The sequence below is a fragment of the Vanellus vanellus genome (genome assembly GCF_965231255.1).
Source record: "Vanellus vanellus genome assembly, chromosome: 5".
NCBI classification, from domain to species: domain Eukaryota; kingdom Metazoa; phylum Chordata; class Aves; order Charadriiformes; family Charadriidae; genus Vanellus; species Vanellus vanellus.
In genome coordinates this window covers 81,419,970-81,437,415 of record NC_138910.1, presented here as the reverse complement: position 1 = coordinate 81,437,415, position 17,446 = coordinate 81,419,970, and the positions used below count along the sequence as shown (strand labels likewise).

At 43.4% G+C, this 17,446-nt stretch overlaps 1 protein-coding gene across 1 annotated transcript in view; it reads left to right on the top strand.

The window, feature by feature from the left end:
- Window positions 1-2,783: 2,783 nt before the first annotated feature.
- Window positions 2,784-17,446, top strand: part of ANKRD13C (ankyrin repeat domain 13C) — a gene marked incomplete at its 5' end in the record, with an annotated part of 28,023 nt that continues 13,360 nt past the window's right edge. The window contains 5 exons of the mRNA XM_082483951.1: window positions 2,784-3,135; window positions 9,404-9,445; window positions 13,366-13,470; window positions 14,437-14,522; window positions 16,021-16,066. Of these exons, the coding sequence (XP_082340077.1) occupies window positions 2,784-3,135; window positions 9,404-9,445; window positions 13,366-13,470; window positions 14,437-14,522; window positions 16,021-16,066 (631 nt within the window). The remainder of the gene's footprint in view (window positions 3,136-9,403; window positions 9,446-13,365; window positions 13,471-14,436; window positions 14,523-16,020; window positions 16,067-17,446) is intronic.

The following is a 17,446-nucleotide window of genomic DNA, read 5'->3' as shown; positions in this document are numbered from 1 at the left end:
AGTGTATCTCCTAGCTGTGTACCAGACATGTTCCCCGCACGGCACCAGGGCAAACAGCCTCCTGTGCAGCACTGGAGAACGGACAAGAGACATCAGAATTGCTAACGGTGTCAGCTTCTCCAATTCTGGTTGCAAAGGGGTTTTGGTTTTCTCTAAAAACAAGAAGAGCCAGAAAAATCTTGTCGGAAAGACCAATGGAGTACAGAGCGAACGTGACTTTTTTTCCCCCCCTAGAATTATTTAAAATTCTATATTAGAATTGTAAGAAGCTGTGCGGGAAGCAGCTGTGCTGTCACTCTGAAGACAGCAGGCACCAAAATCGTATTTCATAGTTCCCATCTCTGCCTAGAATTCTTCTTAGCCACTTAATATGAGAGGAGATGATGCAAATTGGGTAAAGAAAGAGGTTACCCAGAAAGGCAGTTCTTTTATCACAGCAGATCTAATCTTCCTGACTATCTGTAAGTTGTTTCCCCTGGAAGCATTACTAAAAAAAAAATCCAGTTTACCTGGAATTTGACACATCATCATTTTTTAAATGATTCATTCCACTGTTGTAAGTAGATCCTTGCAGGACTAGTGCTAAAGAAAGAGCTCCTGCAGGGAAATCTGGAAGTGCTGAACCTAATGCAGTTACTTTGTAAGACGATAATGCATCTACAGGGACTGACGTAGGGCCAGGACGGCTGTCTCGTCTTTCCCTCTTCCTGCATGTGCTTTTGAGGAAGACAACTTGTACAGGTCCCGTCATTCTCCAGATAACTTCTTGTTTCACAGTCAGGTACCACACCAAGTCTTTTCCTTCTATTTCCCTGTCCCCTGGTGAATGAAACAGCCATGCAAATGACGGAAACGGATGAATAGCAAAGGGACTGGGTGATGTTTTGTTCAGACCAGCACTAGCAGCCTGTTTCTTTTCCTTGGCTGGCCAGGGGACTCACGGAAGGAGCGCCGGAGGAGATGCAGGAATGCTGATTTGAGATCACCTTGAGAAATCCCTTCACCTTTCGTGACCCAGGAAGTAACCCAGAGCTTCTGTTCTCTCAGCAAATGAGGGGAACTGCCTCATCTCATTTATTTCATTGTTGTGTGGTTTGTTTACACCTCTGGCACGCAGCAACGCACAGACCATACGCTGTCATCTGCGCAGTTGTGTAACGAAACCTCCAACTAAGACGTTCGGGGATCCACCTTGCCACTTAACAAACGAATGAGAGAGGAATCCGTAGGAGTCATCACAGCACAGTTTTGCAACAGACTGAGACTCCGGGTCCTTCCCTTGTGCTACACAGCACCGGGGACGGTGCTTCTCTTCCTGGGCAGGCTGAGATACGCCCGGGTGGCTGGCAGCACATCCCAACAGCCAGAGCCTGTGCTGTAGCAGCAGTACGGGTCTGAGGGTATGGGACGTGAGGTCTGTAGGAAGGCACAGCCCTCTGTGAAGCGCTGTCACCTCAAGCGGAGGATGGTGAGCTGCCTGGCCCGCAACGTCTGTCCCTGTACCCGTGAGACAACAGCGTGCCCGCACTGCCAGGGCAAGAAGAAGCCGTTTCCCTAGAAACACCAGCTACATTCTTAGCGCAGACACATTACCATGTGCATAAATCCCTGTAAAGGTGTTATGGTTTGAAGAACCCACAACAATTTATTGTCGTTTAGACAATCATTCTCTCACCTGCTGAGCCCTCCCCACCCCGTAAGGGGAACTGGGAAAAAACAAGGAAATCTGAGGGTTGAAATATAAACAGATTTAATAGAATAAGACTAGATAATTATCATTAATAACACTACAGAACCAGTATTGATCCCGATAGCAAAAAGGATTATCCTCAGCCCATTCTATCCATTGAAGCTGTGCACCCCCAGCAGTGACAGCCCACGTGGGACCCTGTGAGCGCTGCGGCTGCGGGAGGAAGGGACGGGCTCAGGGCTGCGGCACCGGGGTGAGGAGTGCTCAGGGTGGCAGCCGTCACGGGGGAGAGAGAACTCCTCAGCAAACTTTCTCATTTATACTGAATGTGCCGTTCATGGTATGCAATAACCCTGTTGGGCAGCTTGGGTGCAGTGCCCGGGTCTCGCTCCTCATCCCGGCACCTGGTGAGCCCAAAACCACTGAGACCTTGGAAACCACACCCCATAGGTGGATATAAAGTACGTATTTTCACCCATGCAGACCCTGAAGTCTCCTAAAAGTGCCGTTTTCCCGAGCGTTAGAAGAGACCTTACTGAAAAGTAAAATTACTGACAGAGACGTCAACCCCGCGTCGCTCAAACCAGGCCAAAAGGAACCACCCCAGCCCTGACCCAACGGCCCGGCGCAGCCGCCCGCCGAGGGGCTGCCACCTCCGGCCCGGCCTTCCCTTCAGCGGCGGCGGCCGCCAGGGGCTGCCCGCGGCCTCCCGCCCCGCCTCGCCCCGGCCTGCTGCGGGCGCCGGGCCCTGAGGGCGCCCGCCGGACCGAGCTCGGGGCGGTGCCGGGGCGGTCCCCGGTCCGGGCCCGCCTCAGCCGCGGGGACAGGGCCCGCCGCCACCCCGCCGCCTCACGGCAGTCTCGCGGTGAGGGGGGAAGTCTCGCCTGGCGCCGCGCCTCTCGCGGGAGCAGTCGGCCAAGATGGCGGCGGCGGCGCCGGGCCGTTGAGCGGGGCCCCCGCGGGGCGGGCGAGGCGGCTCCTCGGCGCGGCGGGCGGTTCTCGGCGGGGAATGCCGACGGGACGGGACTGAACGCATCGACCCTCCGGCTGAGGCGAGCCTTGCCGGCGGGGCCCCGCCGGGCCGCCGCTGGCGATGACCGGAGAGAAGCTGCGCTCGCTGCGCAGGGACCATAAGCCCAGCAAGGAGGACGGGGACCTGCTGGCGCCCGGCGAGGAGGAGGCGGCCGCCGCGCCCGGAGGCATCTTCACCGGCGGGCGCGGGAGCAGCGGCAAGGGCGGCCGGGCCGGGGGCCACCGCATCTTCAGCAACCACCACCACCGGCTGCCGCTGAAGGGGGGCCCGGCGGCCGGCGGGACGGGCCCGCCCGCCGAGCCCGACAAGTGCCCGGCGCATTTCCCCGTCCACGAGTGCGTCTTCAAGGGGGACGTGAGGCGGCTCTCGGCCCTCATCCGCACCCAGGGCATCGGCCAGAAGGACAGCCACGGTGAGCGGGCGGGGCGGGCGCCGGCCACGCTGAGGGGAAGGAGCCGCTCGGCGGAGCCGCGGCCTCTCCTCCCCTCAGCGGCTCGGCCTGAGGGAGAGCTCGGCTCCCGCAGCGGGGCGGCCGCCGGGGGCCCGGGGCCGGGGCCGGGCAGGCGGGAGCGGGATGGGGGAAGGCTGGGGGGGAGGGGGCGGCTTGGACAAGTCTTGGGGTTTTCGTGGTGTGAGCGGAGCGGGCACGGTACCGGCTTTGGGAACGGCGTAGTGCTGGGAGAGCTGCCTCTTACCCGGTGTTGCTTCCTGCCCCCAATCCTACCTTTTTAAAAAAAAAAAAAAAAAAATTATTATTTTGAAGTGCCTGAGCTGTCACCTGTCCGCTTTCGGACATGACGAGCTCAGGAACGGTTTCTTTGGCTGTTGGTGGAGCTATCTTCGATGTCTTCCCCCAGGCTGAAAAACCAAAACAAAACTTTTTCCTTTTTTTGAATGCTTCCATTCTGGGGTCTGCAAGAGCCAGCACCTGGTTCCCTGCCCCTCTGCGAGCTGGCTCTGCACACGCAAGGGGCAGTAGTAGAGGCAGAAGTGTGAGCCTCGTGCTACTCTGTATTGTGTAAATATTTAAAATCTTGCTAGGACACTTTAAAATAATATGTTTAATTTGTGAAACATTTTGCACTGTTAAAAAATAAACCCGCCTGTCAAGTCAGCTTAAGTTTCGTGGTTAGTTTTCATCTCCAGGTTTCCTACCTCTTTCAAGAGTAACGTGATCCGTTTCTGCTGGAGAATGCTAAGTTATACCCTATGTGGTATCTGGAGAAGTTGTGATTAAAGGGTACAGTTACGTTCTTTTTCTGATTAAGAGATAAATGTTCCCTTTGTTTTACTTAATTGTGTTATGTAAAATAAAAGGGAACATTAAGGTAGAGCCATCTTTGGGATTGGTACAATGGGAAGAATAATGTAACTGGAAATTAAAAGCCATGTCTGTGATAACATTAGGCACTCTGAAACACAAACTAATGTATGCGGACTAATATACAGCTCAGTTTTCTCAGCGAAGATGAAGAGGAGTGTTTCTTACAACTGTCATAACATATTTCTAAGTACGTTGTTATAAATATAGCTACAGATATATTTATCCTGTCATCTTAATTCCAAAGGTTGCAGCAAATACTGGTAGAATGAAAGCACCAGACTTGGGAAGAAATTTTCTCACTCAGCGTAGTCCTTCTGCTGACTTCTCCCCTACACCTCCTTTGATTCCTCATCAAAGAACTCATCGTCATAAGCTTAATATCTTTACTTTGAAGGCACTTCTCGATCCGTCTTTGCTGCGCTATCCTCTTCAAGGTGTATCACAAACATTGATACCATCCTTTTTTAATATATATACACATACATGCACGTGTATGTGTGTATATATATATAATATATAAATTTCAAATTAAGGTCTTTCTGCTTTCTCAATGTTGTTTACAGTAGGAACGCTTTGAGGGGGATTTCTGTCTCATTATCTTCCTCCAAGTTTTTGCTTTTAAGTGTTCCTTTGCTATTAAATTTTTTAAAAAAACCCAACAGCAAAACTCTTGATGTCTTGACATACCAAAGGCCTGACTAATATTTCCTTGTTATTGTTTTCTTTCTGCCTGAATCCATCTGTCACTTGTTTACATATTTGAATTGTGAGTTTTTTGGGGTAGAGAACTTCATCTTACAATTATACTCAGAAATAAGCCGGTAGAATCCTTGTACATGATAAGGAAGTGACAGCAGGGAGAAAGAACTTCTAGTAACAGTTACTGTTTATATTTCAGTCCCATTTTTACTGTGTGGTTAAGTGTAGAAAAGCCAAGTCCTGTAGAACATTAAACTTTTGGTGTTCCGATAAAACAAACGCTGGCTGTGTCTGTAAATTGAGTGCAGCTTGCCTCGCCCTCTAAATCAACCGCAAAACACATTACCCATCGGAAGGCCAGTATCATTATTCCAAAAACTATGAGTTTCTTGGGAGAAGCTTGTATGTATACCTATTAGATTGGTCTTATTTTAATATAATAGGCATTTAAGAGCTCAAACGTATTCGGAATAAAAACATGTTCTGTTCTAGAGTAGACAAATCTTCTTGCTGAATTACTCTTGGAAAACAGACTCCGCTTCCCTCTAGATATGCCAGGTGCCTAATGAAAGGTTAAAAGCTCCACACGCATGCATGTGTGGACGAATACTGTGTTTAATGTGTGTTTTTTGCGCAAACAGTTTTTGTTTGCGTGCCCTGGATGTGCACGTGCAGGATTTCAGGCTGCGTTGTGTCACTGCTTTCTCGGAATAAGACCGTTTAGGCTATACGACCTGGGGAGGAAGGCATATATGCTCATTTCCCAAAGCTATGGGTATTGATGAAGTTGTCTTTAGATGGAAGGGAAAGGTGAGATTTGTTTATATGGTGAATCAAGCTGTTGCCAAAAGAGAATTAATTGGATTGCAGCTGTTCAAGTATGTGCCCATTCACGTTCTAGTCAGTGTCTAGAAATGATATCAAACACATTATTGTTATGATTAAATTGCACGGAAGTCATCAAAACTACACGTCAGCCACCTAATTATTTACAGTGCCCTCTTTACTACAGCTCTCTTGCATAGGTACACGACATAGTTGAGTATTTGCACCCTTCATTCTCTCTCCAGCAGCTGTCTTGCGTAAAGCTACTTGCTTTCATGGAATCTAACGCTTACTGGTGTGGCGTGTGCTGTGGTTCATTGAAAACCTCAAGCTGTTAAAACCATCTGTGCAAATGAAAGAAGTGAAACTGCCCTCTCCCACCCTCTCGCCTATCCTGGCAGAAATGCTTAGTTGTGCTGTGCGCTGGCGAGGAAAAATTGATTCATGTTAGAGTTCACTTTTTTTTTTTTTTTGTCAGACTGATTTAACCTGGAATTCTTTTGCGTGCTCTCAATAGTGAATGTTCTGGAGGAGCCACAGCTGTTCTTGCCGTGATGAAGCAATTAAACATGATCTGTATTTTAGGATCGGTGGAACTTGAGGTTGCAGTGTGATAGAATTCCAGTGGAGTGGTTCCCTTTGAGTCCTGCAAGTACTCGTACTAATTAATTTTTCAGGCTGGGACTTTTACCATCCAAGCGCTAGCAAGAGCATGACAGCATTGCTCTCTTTCAGCAGCTGGGATTGGGTTTACATTTTCAGATCCCATCTTTCCCAAAGGAGTAGGAGTTAACTTGTCCTATTGTGCCTGCCAGCCAGCCAGGTTTCTGAGCTGAAATGTACCGGAGGTCTTTGGCTGCTGCCCGCTTTGGACCCCGATAAGTACTGCCACTGTATCTCGGTACTGATGGTTGGCAGGTGTTGCTGGATGGGAGACTGGCAGCACTGGTCTCATCTTTTCCAAGGCATTTGTCTTCCCACAGTTTTCCTGGGCAGAGTGAAAGCTTACCTCTGTTTACAACTATGATGAGACAAAAGCGGAGTCTTCCTGCTTGAACAGCCCTTCCCTTTCTCCTGCGGGCAGGAAGAACCCAAAGATTGCATGGAGGCATTCTATGAGCTGAGTGATTCTTACCATAATTTCTTCATTTTGTGATGTACAACCTTACACAGTTTGGATGGCTTATTGTGATAGGTCAAAGTTAAATTTGCTGCTGATAAAACCCATTTTGTTTGGCCCAAAGGACATTAAGATCTGATAAGCCTGGGGAGATCTTGAGGTGGATGATTAGTGATGGGAGTTTGCAAAATGCTGTTCCAGGTTTGATTTTTGGATGTGCCAAAGCTAGCATTGTGTCTCGGCTCTTGCAGGAACTCTTTTACTTTGGGGAGGGCCTCAGGGAGGTACTTCTGTAGAGTAGCTGTGGAATTTTGGTGGAATAAAAACGTGGGTGATTTTACTGTGGTGCTCGCAGGGTTTGGTGTGGTATGTGCACATTGTTAGATGGCTCCATCTGCAGTCCTGCCCCATGCTCCATTCGGCTCTCCGGAGCAGCCGGATGCTGCTGCGTCCATGCCTGCTGTGCTTGGCTGGTCTGGATTAAGAGTTGTCTGGAGAGGAGTTTATCATGGGCAATGAGAAAAAGGCCTGACTGGCCAGGTAGCCCAGAACTGTGAGAACCACAGTCTTGCTTTCTAAGTTTCATAATGTCCCTTTTCTATGTGTTTACCTTTGCCTCTCCTTCTTCCCCACTTTTCTAAAGGTGCTTTCATGGCTTACCTCTTAGGGTGGCTCCTCTCCCTTTGGTACAGCAGCTAACCTCTTCTTTTATCTCCCTGATGTTTGTTACACAGTAGACACCAGGGTCTTCTTGGCTAAAGACCAGCAAGCAGGATGTTACCTTTTTTCAGCTTCCTCATAAATAGCTTTTTAATTTATTTTTTTTTTCTTCTGGAATTGATAGATTCTAGTTTCTGTGCTTTATCGGTTACTGTACTGGCAGTTTTTCTGCATGCCCTTCTTTCTCTCCCCCTTGTCTTCTGTATCCAATTTTCCTATATAATTTTTGAATTGCATGCTTTTTGGTGTGAAGACGATCATTGAATCAAAGAAAAATCTGTGCTGGGAGAGCTCTCTGGATGTGATACAGTCCAACCTCCTGCTCAAAGCAGAGGCAACGCCAGAGTTTGATCAGGTTGCTCAGAACCTTGTCCAGAGGAGTTTTGAAATGACGTGTCTAATCGCCTAACTGCCCTTCCTGCTTATTGGCTGAATGAAATCCCGACAAAGTTCTCAGGAAAGGTGTCAGGGGCCTGGTTAGCTTTTGTTTAATTGTTTCTTGCCATTATACCAAGCTGTGATAGCTGCTGGAGCTGTCTGGCTCTGTTTTATTCACCGTTTGAAAGGTGTGGTGTTTTTAAAATGTTAAGGTTTATTAATGTAAGAGAAAACTTAGCGTAGAGCTATTTTTATGTATATATCTATCCCATTGAAGTTCTTGATAAGGTGAGGAAAACGTTTACCTCCGGCTTGCATAATTTGTTTTTTCTGACTAAATGGTTTGGCTCTTTCTCAAGTTTGTTCCGCAGTAACATTGTTATTTCAGTCACTTAAGGAAGAATGGCTGCATCCAGTACTCTAAATTAAGTTTTGGCTCACAGATGTTACAAAATCTATTAATAGAAGATTTGAGGTTAGCTTAGTTAGAGTGTGCATAATGAACTGGGATGTAGCTATCTGTGATGTTGTTAGTGACCCGCAAGAATAACTTGTACTACGTGTTAAATAGCTCATTCAAAACCACTTAGAAGCTGTGCCTGCTTGCCGATCTCGATCAGAGAGTTCACGATGCTATAGTATGCTGGCAACGAGGTTGTGTAGCAGCCTCTCGATGTTTTGGATTGCATCTTTTAGATGTACAATACAGTCCTTTGTATGTAGCAAGTATTTATTGTTCATGAGATACTGTAAAATAACCCTAAAATCGAGTGCATTTGTTGTAATTGCAAAATTCTTGCAAAAGAAAATTGTTTTCCAGTAATTTTTCTGTTAACTCCACTAAGAAAATGTTTAAAGATATAAACAGTAATACAGTTAAAGGGAAGAATTTTGCATCTTTAAGCTACATTAATAAAATGTATCAGAATTCTGGTAGCGGCGTTAATCCAGAAAAACAACTCTCTGTACCTTACAGTGCATATTTAAGAACAGAAGTACAAAACATGTCATACGCATACCCAGGAAAATGGAGTCATGTTTGTAATATCTGCTAATAATCTTGGAAGCTTTCTTTGGAAACAAGGCATTAAAATAACTAAAAGGCATTTTTGTGGTGAAGTTGCGGTTACTTCGCCATCTGTCCAATACAATATTAGTGACAATTTTGTACTAAATCTTTGAAAAATTAATAAAACAGGCTCTTAAAATTTTAATTAGTATCATATCTTTGAGTAGCTTTTAACCTAGATATGTCATCTTTGTAAAATATCAGACTTTTCAAACCATGATAAGCATAGAGATTTGGGTTATCTCTTTCTGGAAGATACAATTGGACCTCTTTGGGCAGAGTAAGTTCCAAGATGTCATTAAAAAAAAAAGCCATCTTGGCACATGAAATGTGTTTCAAATATTTATTTTAGCAATTATAATCCAAATGCTTGCTTTGAAAAATGGAACTGCTCTGGTGTGCTTTAGTGTGTTCCTTTGTTAGGTCATGTAGCTGAAGTTTCTTAACGTGGAATGTTTGAGTTGTATGTGCAAACGCCTGAAGGAATTGCAATGGATTGTGTTAGCTTGAATCTAATATCTTTTTATTTCTATTATTTATTTTAGGAAACACTCCTTTACATCTTGCTGTGATGTTGGGACATAAAGGTATGTCAAACCATCAATTTTGTTAGCTCTTAAATTATCCTGAAGGCTTAGAGGCAAGAGGAAAGCAAGATTTCTCATTTTTCCTGAATGTGATCTTGTGTTTCAAGCTAGTTCAAAGTTGAGGTTTTCTGAAAAGAAGACACCATGCAGCTTTAGAAGTGAAAAGTTGGGAGAAGAATTCAGGGCTGTTCTCTAGGCCAAAATCAAGGAGCCAAGCAGTGAATGGGACAGGGTGGAAAGGAGTTGAACCAGTTGGAATCTTTATGAGCTTTGAACAAGAACAGTGGGTGGACCCAGCTGCTCTCTTTTTGCAGAGTTAGAAGGGAATTAGGAAACTTGGAATATCATAGAAGACTGAGAAATGACTGGAAGCAGTGGAGGCAACGTGCGCATGCCTGCTTCCTCTTTGGTGTCCAAGCAGCTGAAGCGGAGGGATACACTCAGTATGTGTAGGCAGGGGACTTGATCTGGGCAGATCTCTATTTTAATGTACGATTAATTCATGGTGCAGAAGGGTTATTAAATTCTGTTTGTGTGACGATAACGTTTTTCTTTGTCAACGCTTTTCTGATTATTAGCATCACTGTGTGTGTTGCTGATCGGCTCACTATTGGCGTTGAACATCCCCGTTTAGCTTTTTCCCCGTGAAGTGAATCAGAGTAATATCCTCTAGAATAAAATGGCTCTGTGAGTGGAAATGTAATCACTGACCTGCTTTTTGCATGCTCCTTCACTCAACTTGATTCGAATTTCTGACTCGCTGCCTAGCTGCTTCTCGTGTGTCAGGGCTGCGCTGTGCGGGGCGCGGGACAGCCTACGGGACTGCGCAGCCTGTTGAGTCACGATGGCTCTTGTCTCTCCAGACACCCTTCGAGGGTTTCTGTACTGCAGAATTTCAAGGCATAGGATTTAAATTTCTATTTCAAATTGAAAATATAGAAGTAGGCGTGTTTCAAGACTGGGAGTAAACCTGGAGCATGATCATTCAGTCTCTGTGACAGTAAAATTCTTTTTCAGTGCTGAAACAAGAAGCGCTTGGTTTCATTCAGCTGTGTGAGTCCTGGGCCTGGTATGTGGTACTGCTCCACCAGGGAGCTGCTGTTAGCCAAAACACCTGGCAGATTTGGAGAGGGGAATGCAGGAAATGCAATGAGTTGTCTTAGGATGCTTTGGTAATAACTATGAAGTGATCTAAGATAATGAGAGTTAGAGTGGGAAGTCATTTTGAAGGAAGATGGGAGAGGGTGGCTTATGCAGAAGAGGGTGCAGTAGAGCTTGCTGGAATCTGCCAGTATTGGTCTAGTCTGATGCTTTTTAAATTGGAGGGGGGGGGGGGGGGGGAGAGAAGAAAAGAAAAAGAAGATATGCAAAAACTTTTTGAGACAGCAGTGAGGCAAGTATGTTTTACAAGTGTCTGCCTACTAGAAGTCAGAGATAACATTTCTCACAAGTTGATAAAAACCTGCTTTATCAGAACTGCTGTTTTCCATTGAGAGTCCCAGACTAGAGGCTTGGAACAACAGAAGGAAACTGAGGCAGAAGCCTTGCTTTAATTTCTCAGCCTTAAATAAGGCATTTTTCTTTGTAAGATATATTTTAGTTTTGTAACTACTTACTCTGTGTTTTCAAGCAATGCTGATCATTGTATGTGTATGACTTCTGTTGTGCCTTATTGCAGTGTTTGTGTCGAGCTTTGGTTTGTCATGGTCATTAGTTAATATTACAAGGTTTGTACTGTTGGGTATAGAAAGGGTTGTGTGTTTTTGGTTAAAAGGCAATTAGCTGTCAAGAAGGGACACTTTCCATCTAGCTACAGCAGTATCATACCACATTAATAAATACAAACAACTTTGATCAAAGGTCATTCTTCTAACAAAACTGATAGAAAAGAATTCACCAACTTTGATTCATTACGGTTGGATATTTATTCTAAGTCTCTCTTAAAATTTGGTTATTTTATGTTTCAGCTCTAGGATAAAAAGCAATCTATGCAGTGCTGACAGATTCCTAGAATATGAGTTACCCTGGTATATAACATAGTGAGGAGAGGCATTTTTTCCCTTTACTCCTTTTCTCATTGGCCGCATGTTTTAGTTGTCAGTTTGTGGTTCACCTCTTGGCTTCTTTCCATATTGTCAGTCATCCTGTGTGTAAAGCCCTGAATTAGATGCTTGTGGTGAGCCTTTGTCTAGCTTGCCTAGAGCAGGGCTGTCTGTGCATGACATTCAGCACAATACCTGGTTTTACTGTTTCGAATTTGAATCCTGTGTAGTCGTTGATCCACCAAGAACCCCCAGGTCCTTTCCTACCTTGCTAGTGTGTCTCACTGATATCAAAGGTCAGTTTTCTGTCTTTCTGGGGTGATGTATATAGGCTCTTCAGCTGTACATAGCATTATAGGCAGTCTTTTCTGAAGTGCAGGGTGAATTTACATCCTGTTTGTTTAACTGAAAATGTAATCTGGCTGGAAAATGCAAGCTTATTTGCCTGCTCACTGTACAGTGTTGTTATTGTGTTAGGCACTATATTTAAACAACCATAAAAATACCTCTCTGTGTTTGCTGGCAAAGTAGTCAGGGCTTTTGTTTATTTACCACAAAAGATAGTATATTCACCAGTGAAGTATCTCTTCCTTTCCAAACAGTGTGCTTGCCAGTGACTCACGATTGTTGCATCTGGAATGACTAGTACGGTTTCCTGTAATACTGACAGTAGGAGAATCATTCAGGAAGTTCCTCTATCCGTCATGCCTGCCCATCCTATTCGTAACAAGACGTTTCTTCAGCGTACAGCTCCAGCTTGGTACTGCCATGGGTCAGGTTGATTTTAATGAGAAGTGGTGAGGAAACTTTCTGTAGATGGAAACTGAAGAACCGTTTCAAATGAGGACAGCTCATTCAAAACATGGAAACACTGAAAGCTTTCTTCTCTCATTAATTTTAAGGACTATTCGTCATTCCACACTGTCACCTTTTACCCATAGACAGAGAAAGGAATGCAAGTTGAGCTGTCACTCGACTAGGAACTTGTGTGGCTCTGATGAGATGTTAACATTGCTTTAGCGGTACAGCGTGTGCATGCTGAGCGTCAGGGGCAGCAGTGACGCACGCTGTTACTGATGCTGTTGATGGAAAATGTAGCGTGTTGCAAGTGTGCCACTCTACTGATGCACCACAGGGCTATGAGTTGTGTGCTCTGTTATCAGCGCTCCAGATACTCACATTGTTAGTCCTACAATCCCTGTTACTTGTTGTACAGCTGGTTATGCACATATTGGGAGGTTTCCTAGGTCAGAGTGTGCTTGTTTGCCAGCTCTAGATGTCACAAGATGTTACAGCACATAGGGATGTGTTAGTGCTGCAGCTTCCTCTCTGCTTCCCCTACATGCGATGCTCTCGAGTGGCCTAAAGTCTATGTCTCCGTGCACATCTCTAGCGAATCAGGTCTCCATCGACCTTTGGGCGATGGGGGTTGAGGTAGAGAGGGGGACAACCGTGTGCAACTTCCATGTGTGGAAGACCACGAGGTGTGTCTTGGTACGTGGTTTTGTGCATTAAGTAGAGAGAGCTGATGTAACGCTTTAAAAATATTTGTTATATAGTTGTGTGTGTGTAAATGCACATACACAAATATAGCTTTATAAAAAGCAAAACATACGAAGCAGAAGTGGTTATGTAATTGGTGGTTGATCACCAATTATGTTTTTAGTGCTAATATTTAACAGGGAAGTGCTATAAGGATTTATATAAATGTTTTTTGTTTGTTTAAAGTTTGAATCAGAATCACAGATAGGTATTTTGATAAACCATTTAATATATTGAATATCTACTATGTTTGCTTTATTATTGTTTCCTTTATTATGAATTATATTGCTACATCCTTGATGTTTACTGTAAGTAATTATTACTATTTCATTACAGAATGTGCCCACCTGCTTTTAGCCCATAATGCTCCAGTAAAGGTGAAAAATGCTCAGGGATGGAGCCCTCTTGCAGAAGCCATCAGCTATGGAGACAGACAAATGAGTAAGAACCTCTGCTTATAGAAATTGAGGCCACTCAGAACAGGGAAACAAAGGTTTTCAAGCTAGAGTTTTTTATAATACTCCTATTTTAGTTCTCTGAAGAGTTTATCTTAATCAGCTGAGCTTTTTTATATCTAAATATGATATGACAAACTCTACACGTGTCTATTGCCTTGATTCTAACGCAGAGAAATTGCATTAGGGTACATAATGCTAAGTAGAATTAAGATTTTGCTTAAAGTGATAGTAAAAGCTATAAACTAGCATTCTGTGTTTAAAATTGGAGTTACAAGGTCAGAATGGATTTTAGCTGTAGGGGATCATCTAATTGGAATTGCTCCATGTGGTCAAATGTGTATGTGATATATCAATTGGCAATGGGATATTGCTTTTATGTTGCATCTCAACATGCCAGTAGGCAAATGTAGTGATTACTTATTCACTTCAGATATGAAGTAGTAAAGGAAACATTATGCTCCTGCTACTCATTAGTGGATGTTAGTAGTATTTGGTATTACCATGTCCCACAGCAGAAAACTCTCTCTATATTATATATATTAATATATTATTAATACATTAATGCACTAGTTTCTAATATACCACCAACATTCTGCATGTCAGCTCTTCACTACTAAAGAATTTTCTCAGTGGGAGTAGATGTTACGCAATCCGTAGGCTTGTGTTCAACAATATAGATGTGTACCCACATGTTTACTAATACACGTGTAAAAGATCTCTTGACATGATTATATACTTTATATTACAAATAATTATTGAGGATTTTCTTCCTGTTCTGATCAGAGCAGGCTATGTATAATTACTATAACTTGAAGTGAATTTCTCCAGAGGCTGATGAAATGTAACATTTGCATTGTTTTATCTTTTTTTTAAGATGTCAAATAATGACACTAACCTGTAATTAACAAACAAATAGAATAGATTTACCTTATAGCTAATTTCTGTTTAGTTACAGCACTCCTAAGGAAGCTTAAACAGCAGTCCAGGGAAAGTGTTGAAGAAAAGCGACCTCGATTATTAAAAGCCCTGAAAGAGGTAAGTTCAAGGCAGTTGTGTTGACAAAAACCAATGGTGCTGGAAAGCAGTGGCTTATGTTCTTCATGAGGATGCTCTGGCAAACTGTAAAAAAGTTTACTTGCTTTTACAAATCTCTTTTGGTATTAATAGCAATTTTGGCTTACAGTGTCTGTTTTATGGTGTCACAGAGTTATGTGTATTTTTATGATGATACTTTCTTCTCAACGTCTAGAAATTCAGATAGAAGGGTTTATGTAAGATAGGCCTGCTAGTCTTTTTGCAAGCTAAAGGTTTTAATCTGTATTTATTTCATTAGATTTTTAAGACTTTCTTAAATCTTTTGGTTTGGTGAATAATTTACTGGTTTTGTTTAGTCACCAATCGTGAATGACACCTTCTTTTCTTGCTTAGTAACAGAAGATTTTTGGTTTAATCCTCCATCTACATGCAGCAGCCAGTTCTTCTTGAGCACAGTGAACCATTCCTCAGTTTAGGGAAACCAAGAAGAAAAGCTTAGTTTCCTCTGTTTCAAACTGCTGCTAGTGTGCTAAAACTGTGGTTATAAAACACAGGTGTTTATTTCCCTTTGGGTGGGGTGAGCTTCTGCCCAGTCAAGTGGTAAAAAATAGTTGGTTTTCTACAAACCCATTCATATATCTTAAGTGAATTAAACCATACATCTGAAAAGATGAGCTGAACTGCGTCAGCGATATGCTCTATGAATACGCGCTGCCCATGTTCTGATGTTTTTCATTGATCCAAGAAAAAAAAAAATCCCACTGTCCAGAAGTTAAAAGCTTTCAGTTTTTGTGTGAGAGCAAACAGACAGCAGACACAGCCTTACTGAAACAGCTCTGCTGTGCCTTGTTCCTGCTGGTGCAAGACCTGGCCTAGAGTTGCATATTTTTCTTGTTGCGTGGAATGGAAGTATGTGGCTACCTTGGTGTATTACCAATATTTGCTAATTTTAGTCAAGTCACCCCTTACTTTGCTTTTGCTCTGCATACAGTTTAAATGAGTTGGCTGGTATGTGTTTATGGAGGTAGAGGAGTTATTATTATATGAAGACTTAAGTATATTTCCAGAAGGGAAATTGAAATTTGTGTATGTGAATCCTCATAGCTGAAACTTGACTCATTATTTTAAGCCAGGATGTATAATTCCGTGGGGTTGGATGTGATCAATCAAAGCAAGCAAAGAGCTTTATAGATCTTTTCTAAACATATATTTACAATAAATCCTTTACAATCCATGGCTTAGTAGCTGTGTAAATTGTTATTTTTTAAAAAAATCATTAAAAATCGGTAGTTCAAATGAGTTACATAAGATTATCATTAGTGATTCTATTCTAGTTACAGCTTGAGAAATGTTTAAGTGGAGTATAAATTCAAATACTAACGTTAGAGAAAAAGTTTTCTGTGTTTGACAAAGCACAACTTCTGTCTGTCTTTCAGCCAATTTTACAGCTGTCATTTAGACTAAAAACCTTGTTAATATATTCTTCTTTTCATCTCAGCTAGGTGACTTCTATCTAGAGCTTCACTGGGATTTTCAAAGTTGGGGTAAGCGACTGCATATTCCTTTCATAGGGAGATAATATAATCAGTCTTCAGCACGCTTGTTCTCTCAAGCTTAAATTCTCTTCTGATTGCGTGTTGGAAAGTTCACAATCCAGTTCTCAAGATCTAAGTTAAAAAGAAAGGACAGACAACTTTTTTTTTCTGAATTATTTTTTGCTTATTCGTTTTTGGAGCTGAATTCTCTTCTGTAATCCAATGACAATACGGGGGGGAACAAGCTGTTGTTTACTTTAAGAAATTGATCATTAGAAGAGTAAAATACTAAGATGTCTCTATCTGGGCAATTGGTGTCACTGTAGAGCAGTGGTTTGAACAGTTTAATTGAGTAAGTGGACTTGGGGCATTTAATTTCCTGAATTTCAGCCTGTACTCTGAATGGTGACTGTCAGTTAAGCGCAGCTGTGTGATAGGTTCTTCAAACCCTGTCTTCACTTTCAGGTTTCTTTTATGTGACACTATAATGTTTAGTGTTTTCTCAATTTCCACCTCCTTTTACCTGTAGAAGAAAAATCTAAATTAATTAGCAAAAATGTTTTAGCAATGATCGACATGTCTGAATAATGTCAAAATATCGGAAGTGACACCTTCTGTTACTGGTTGAAATTTAAGTTAGTAATTTTATGTACTTTCATATAGGCGTAGTCAAAGCATTTGCTGCAATATGTGCCTCTTCCAGTATTCAGAGGAGGAATGTGCAGCCAAGCTGCCATCAAATGTTGAACAGATATGGAACAAACACCTCATTTTTTTCTAGGTAGCTACTGTCTGCTGCACATTTAATGAGTGGACTTTATCTTGGAAGAGTCGGCATAAAAAAAGAGAGTAGAGCTGTAGGCAAGGACTAAGATAAGACATTGCTTAGTGATGAGAGAGTTGAGGTTCTTCAGCCTGGAGAGGAGAAGGCTCCAGGGAGACCTTAGAGCCCCTTCCAGTCCCTAAAGGGGCTACAAGAAAGCAGGGGAGAACTTTTTACAAGTAGCAATAGGACAAGGAGGAACAGTTTTAAACTGATAGAGGGGACATTTGGATTAGATATTAGGAAGAAATTGTTGCCTGTGCGGGTGGTGAGCCCCTGGCGCAGGGTGCCCCGAGGAGCTGTGGCTGCCCCATCCCTGGAGGTGTTCAAGGCCGGGTTGGACGGGGCTGGGAGCAACCTGGGCTGGTGGGAGGTGTCCCTGCCCAGGGCAGCGGGTGGCACTGGATGGTCTTTAAGGTCCCTTCCAACTCAAACCATTCCGTGATGAGACCACAGCTGGATTTGCAGAGTATGATGGTGGCAGTCAGACATTGCACAGAAAAAGCGATGCCAGAGGTAAAACCAGCTTCTAGAGGTCCTCTTCTCCAGGAGTCTCGCCCTGCCTG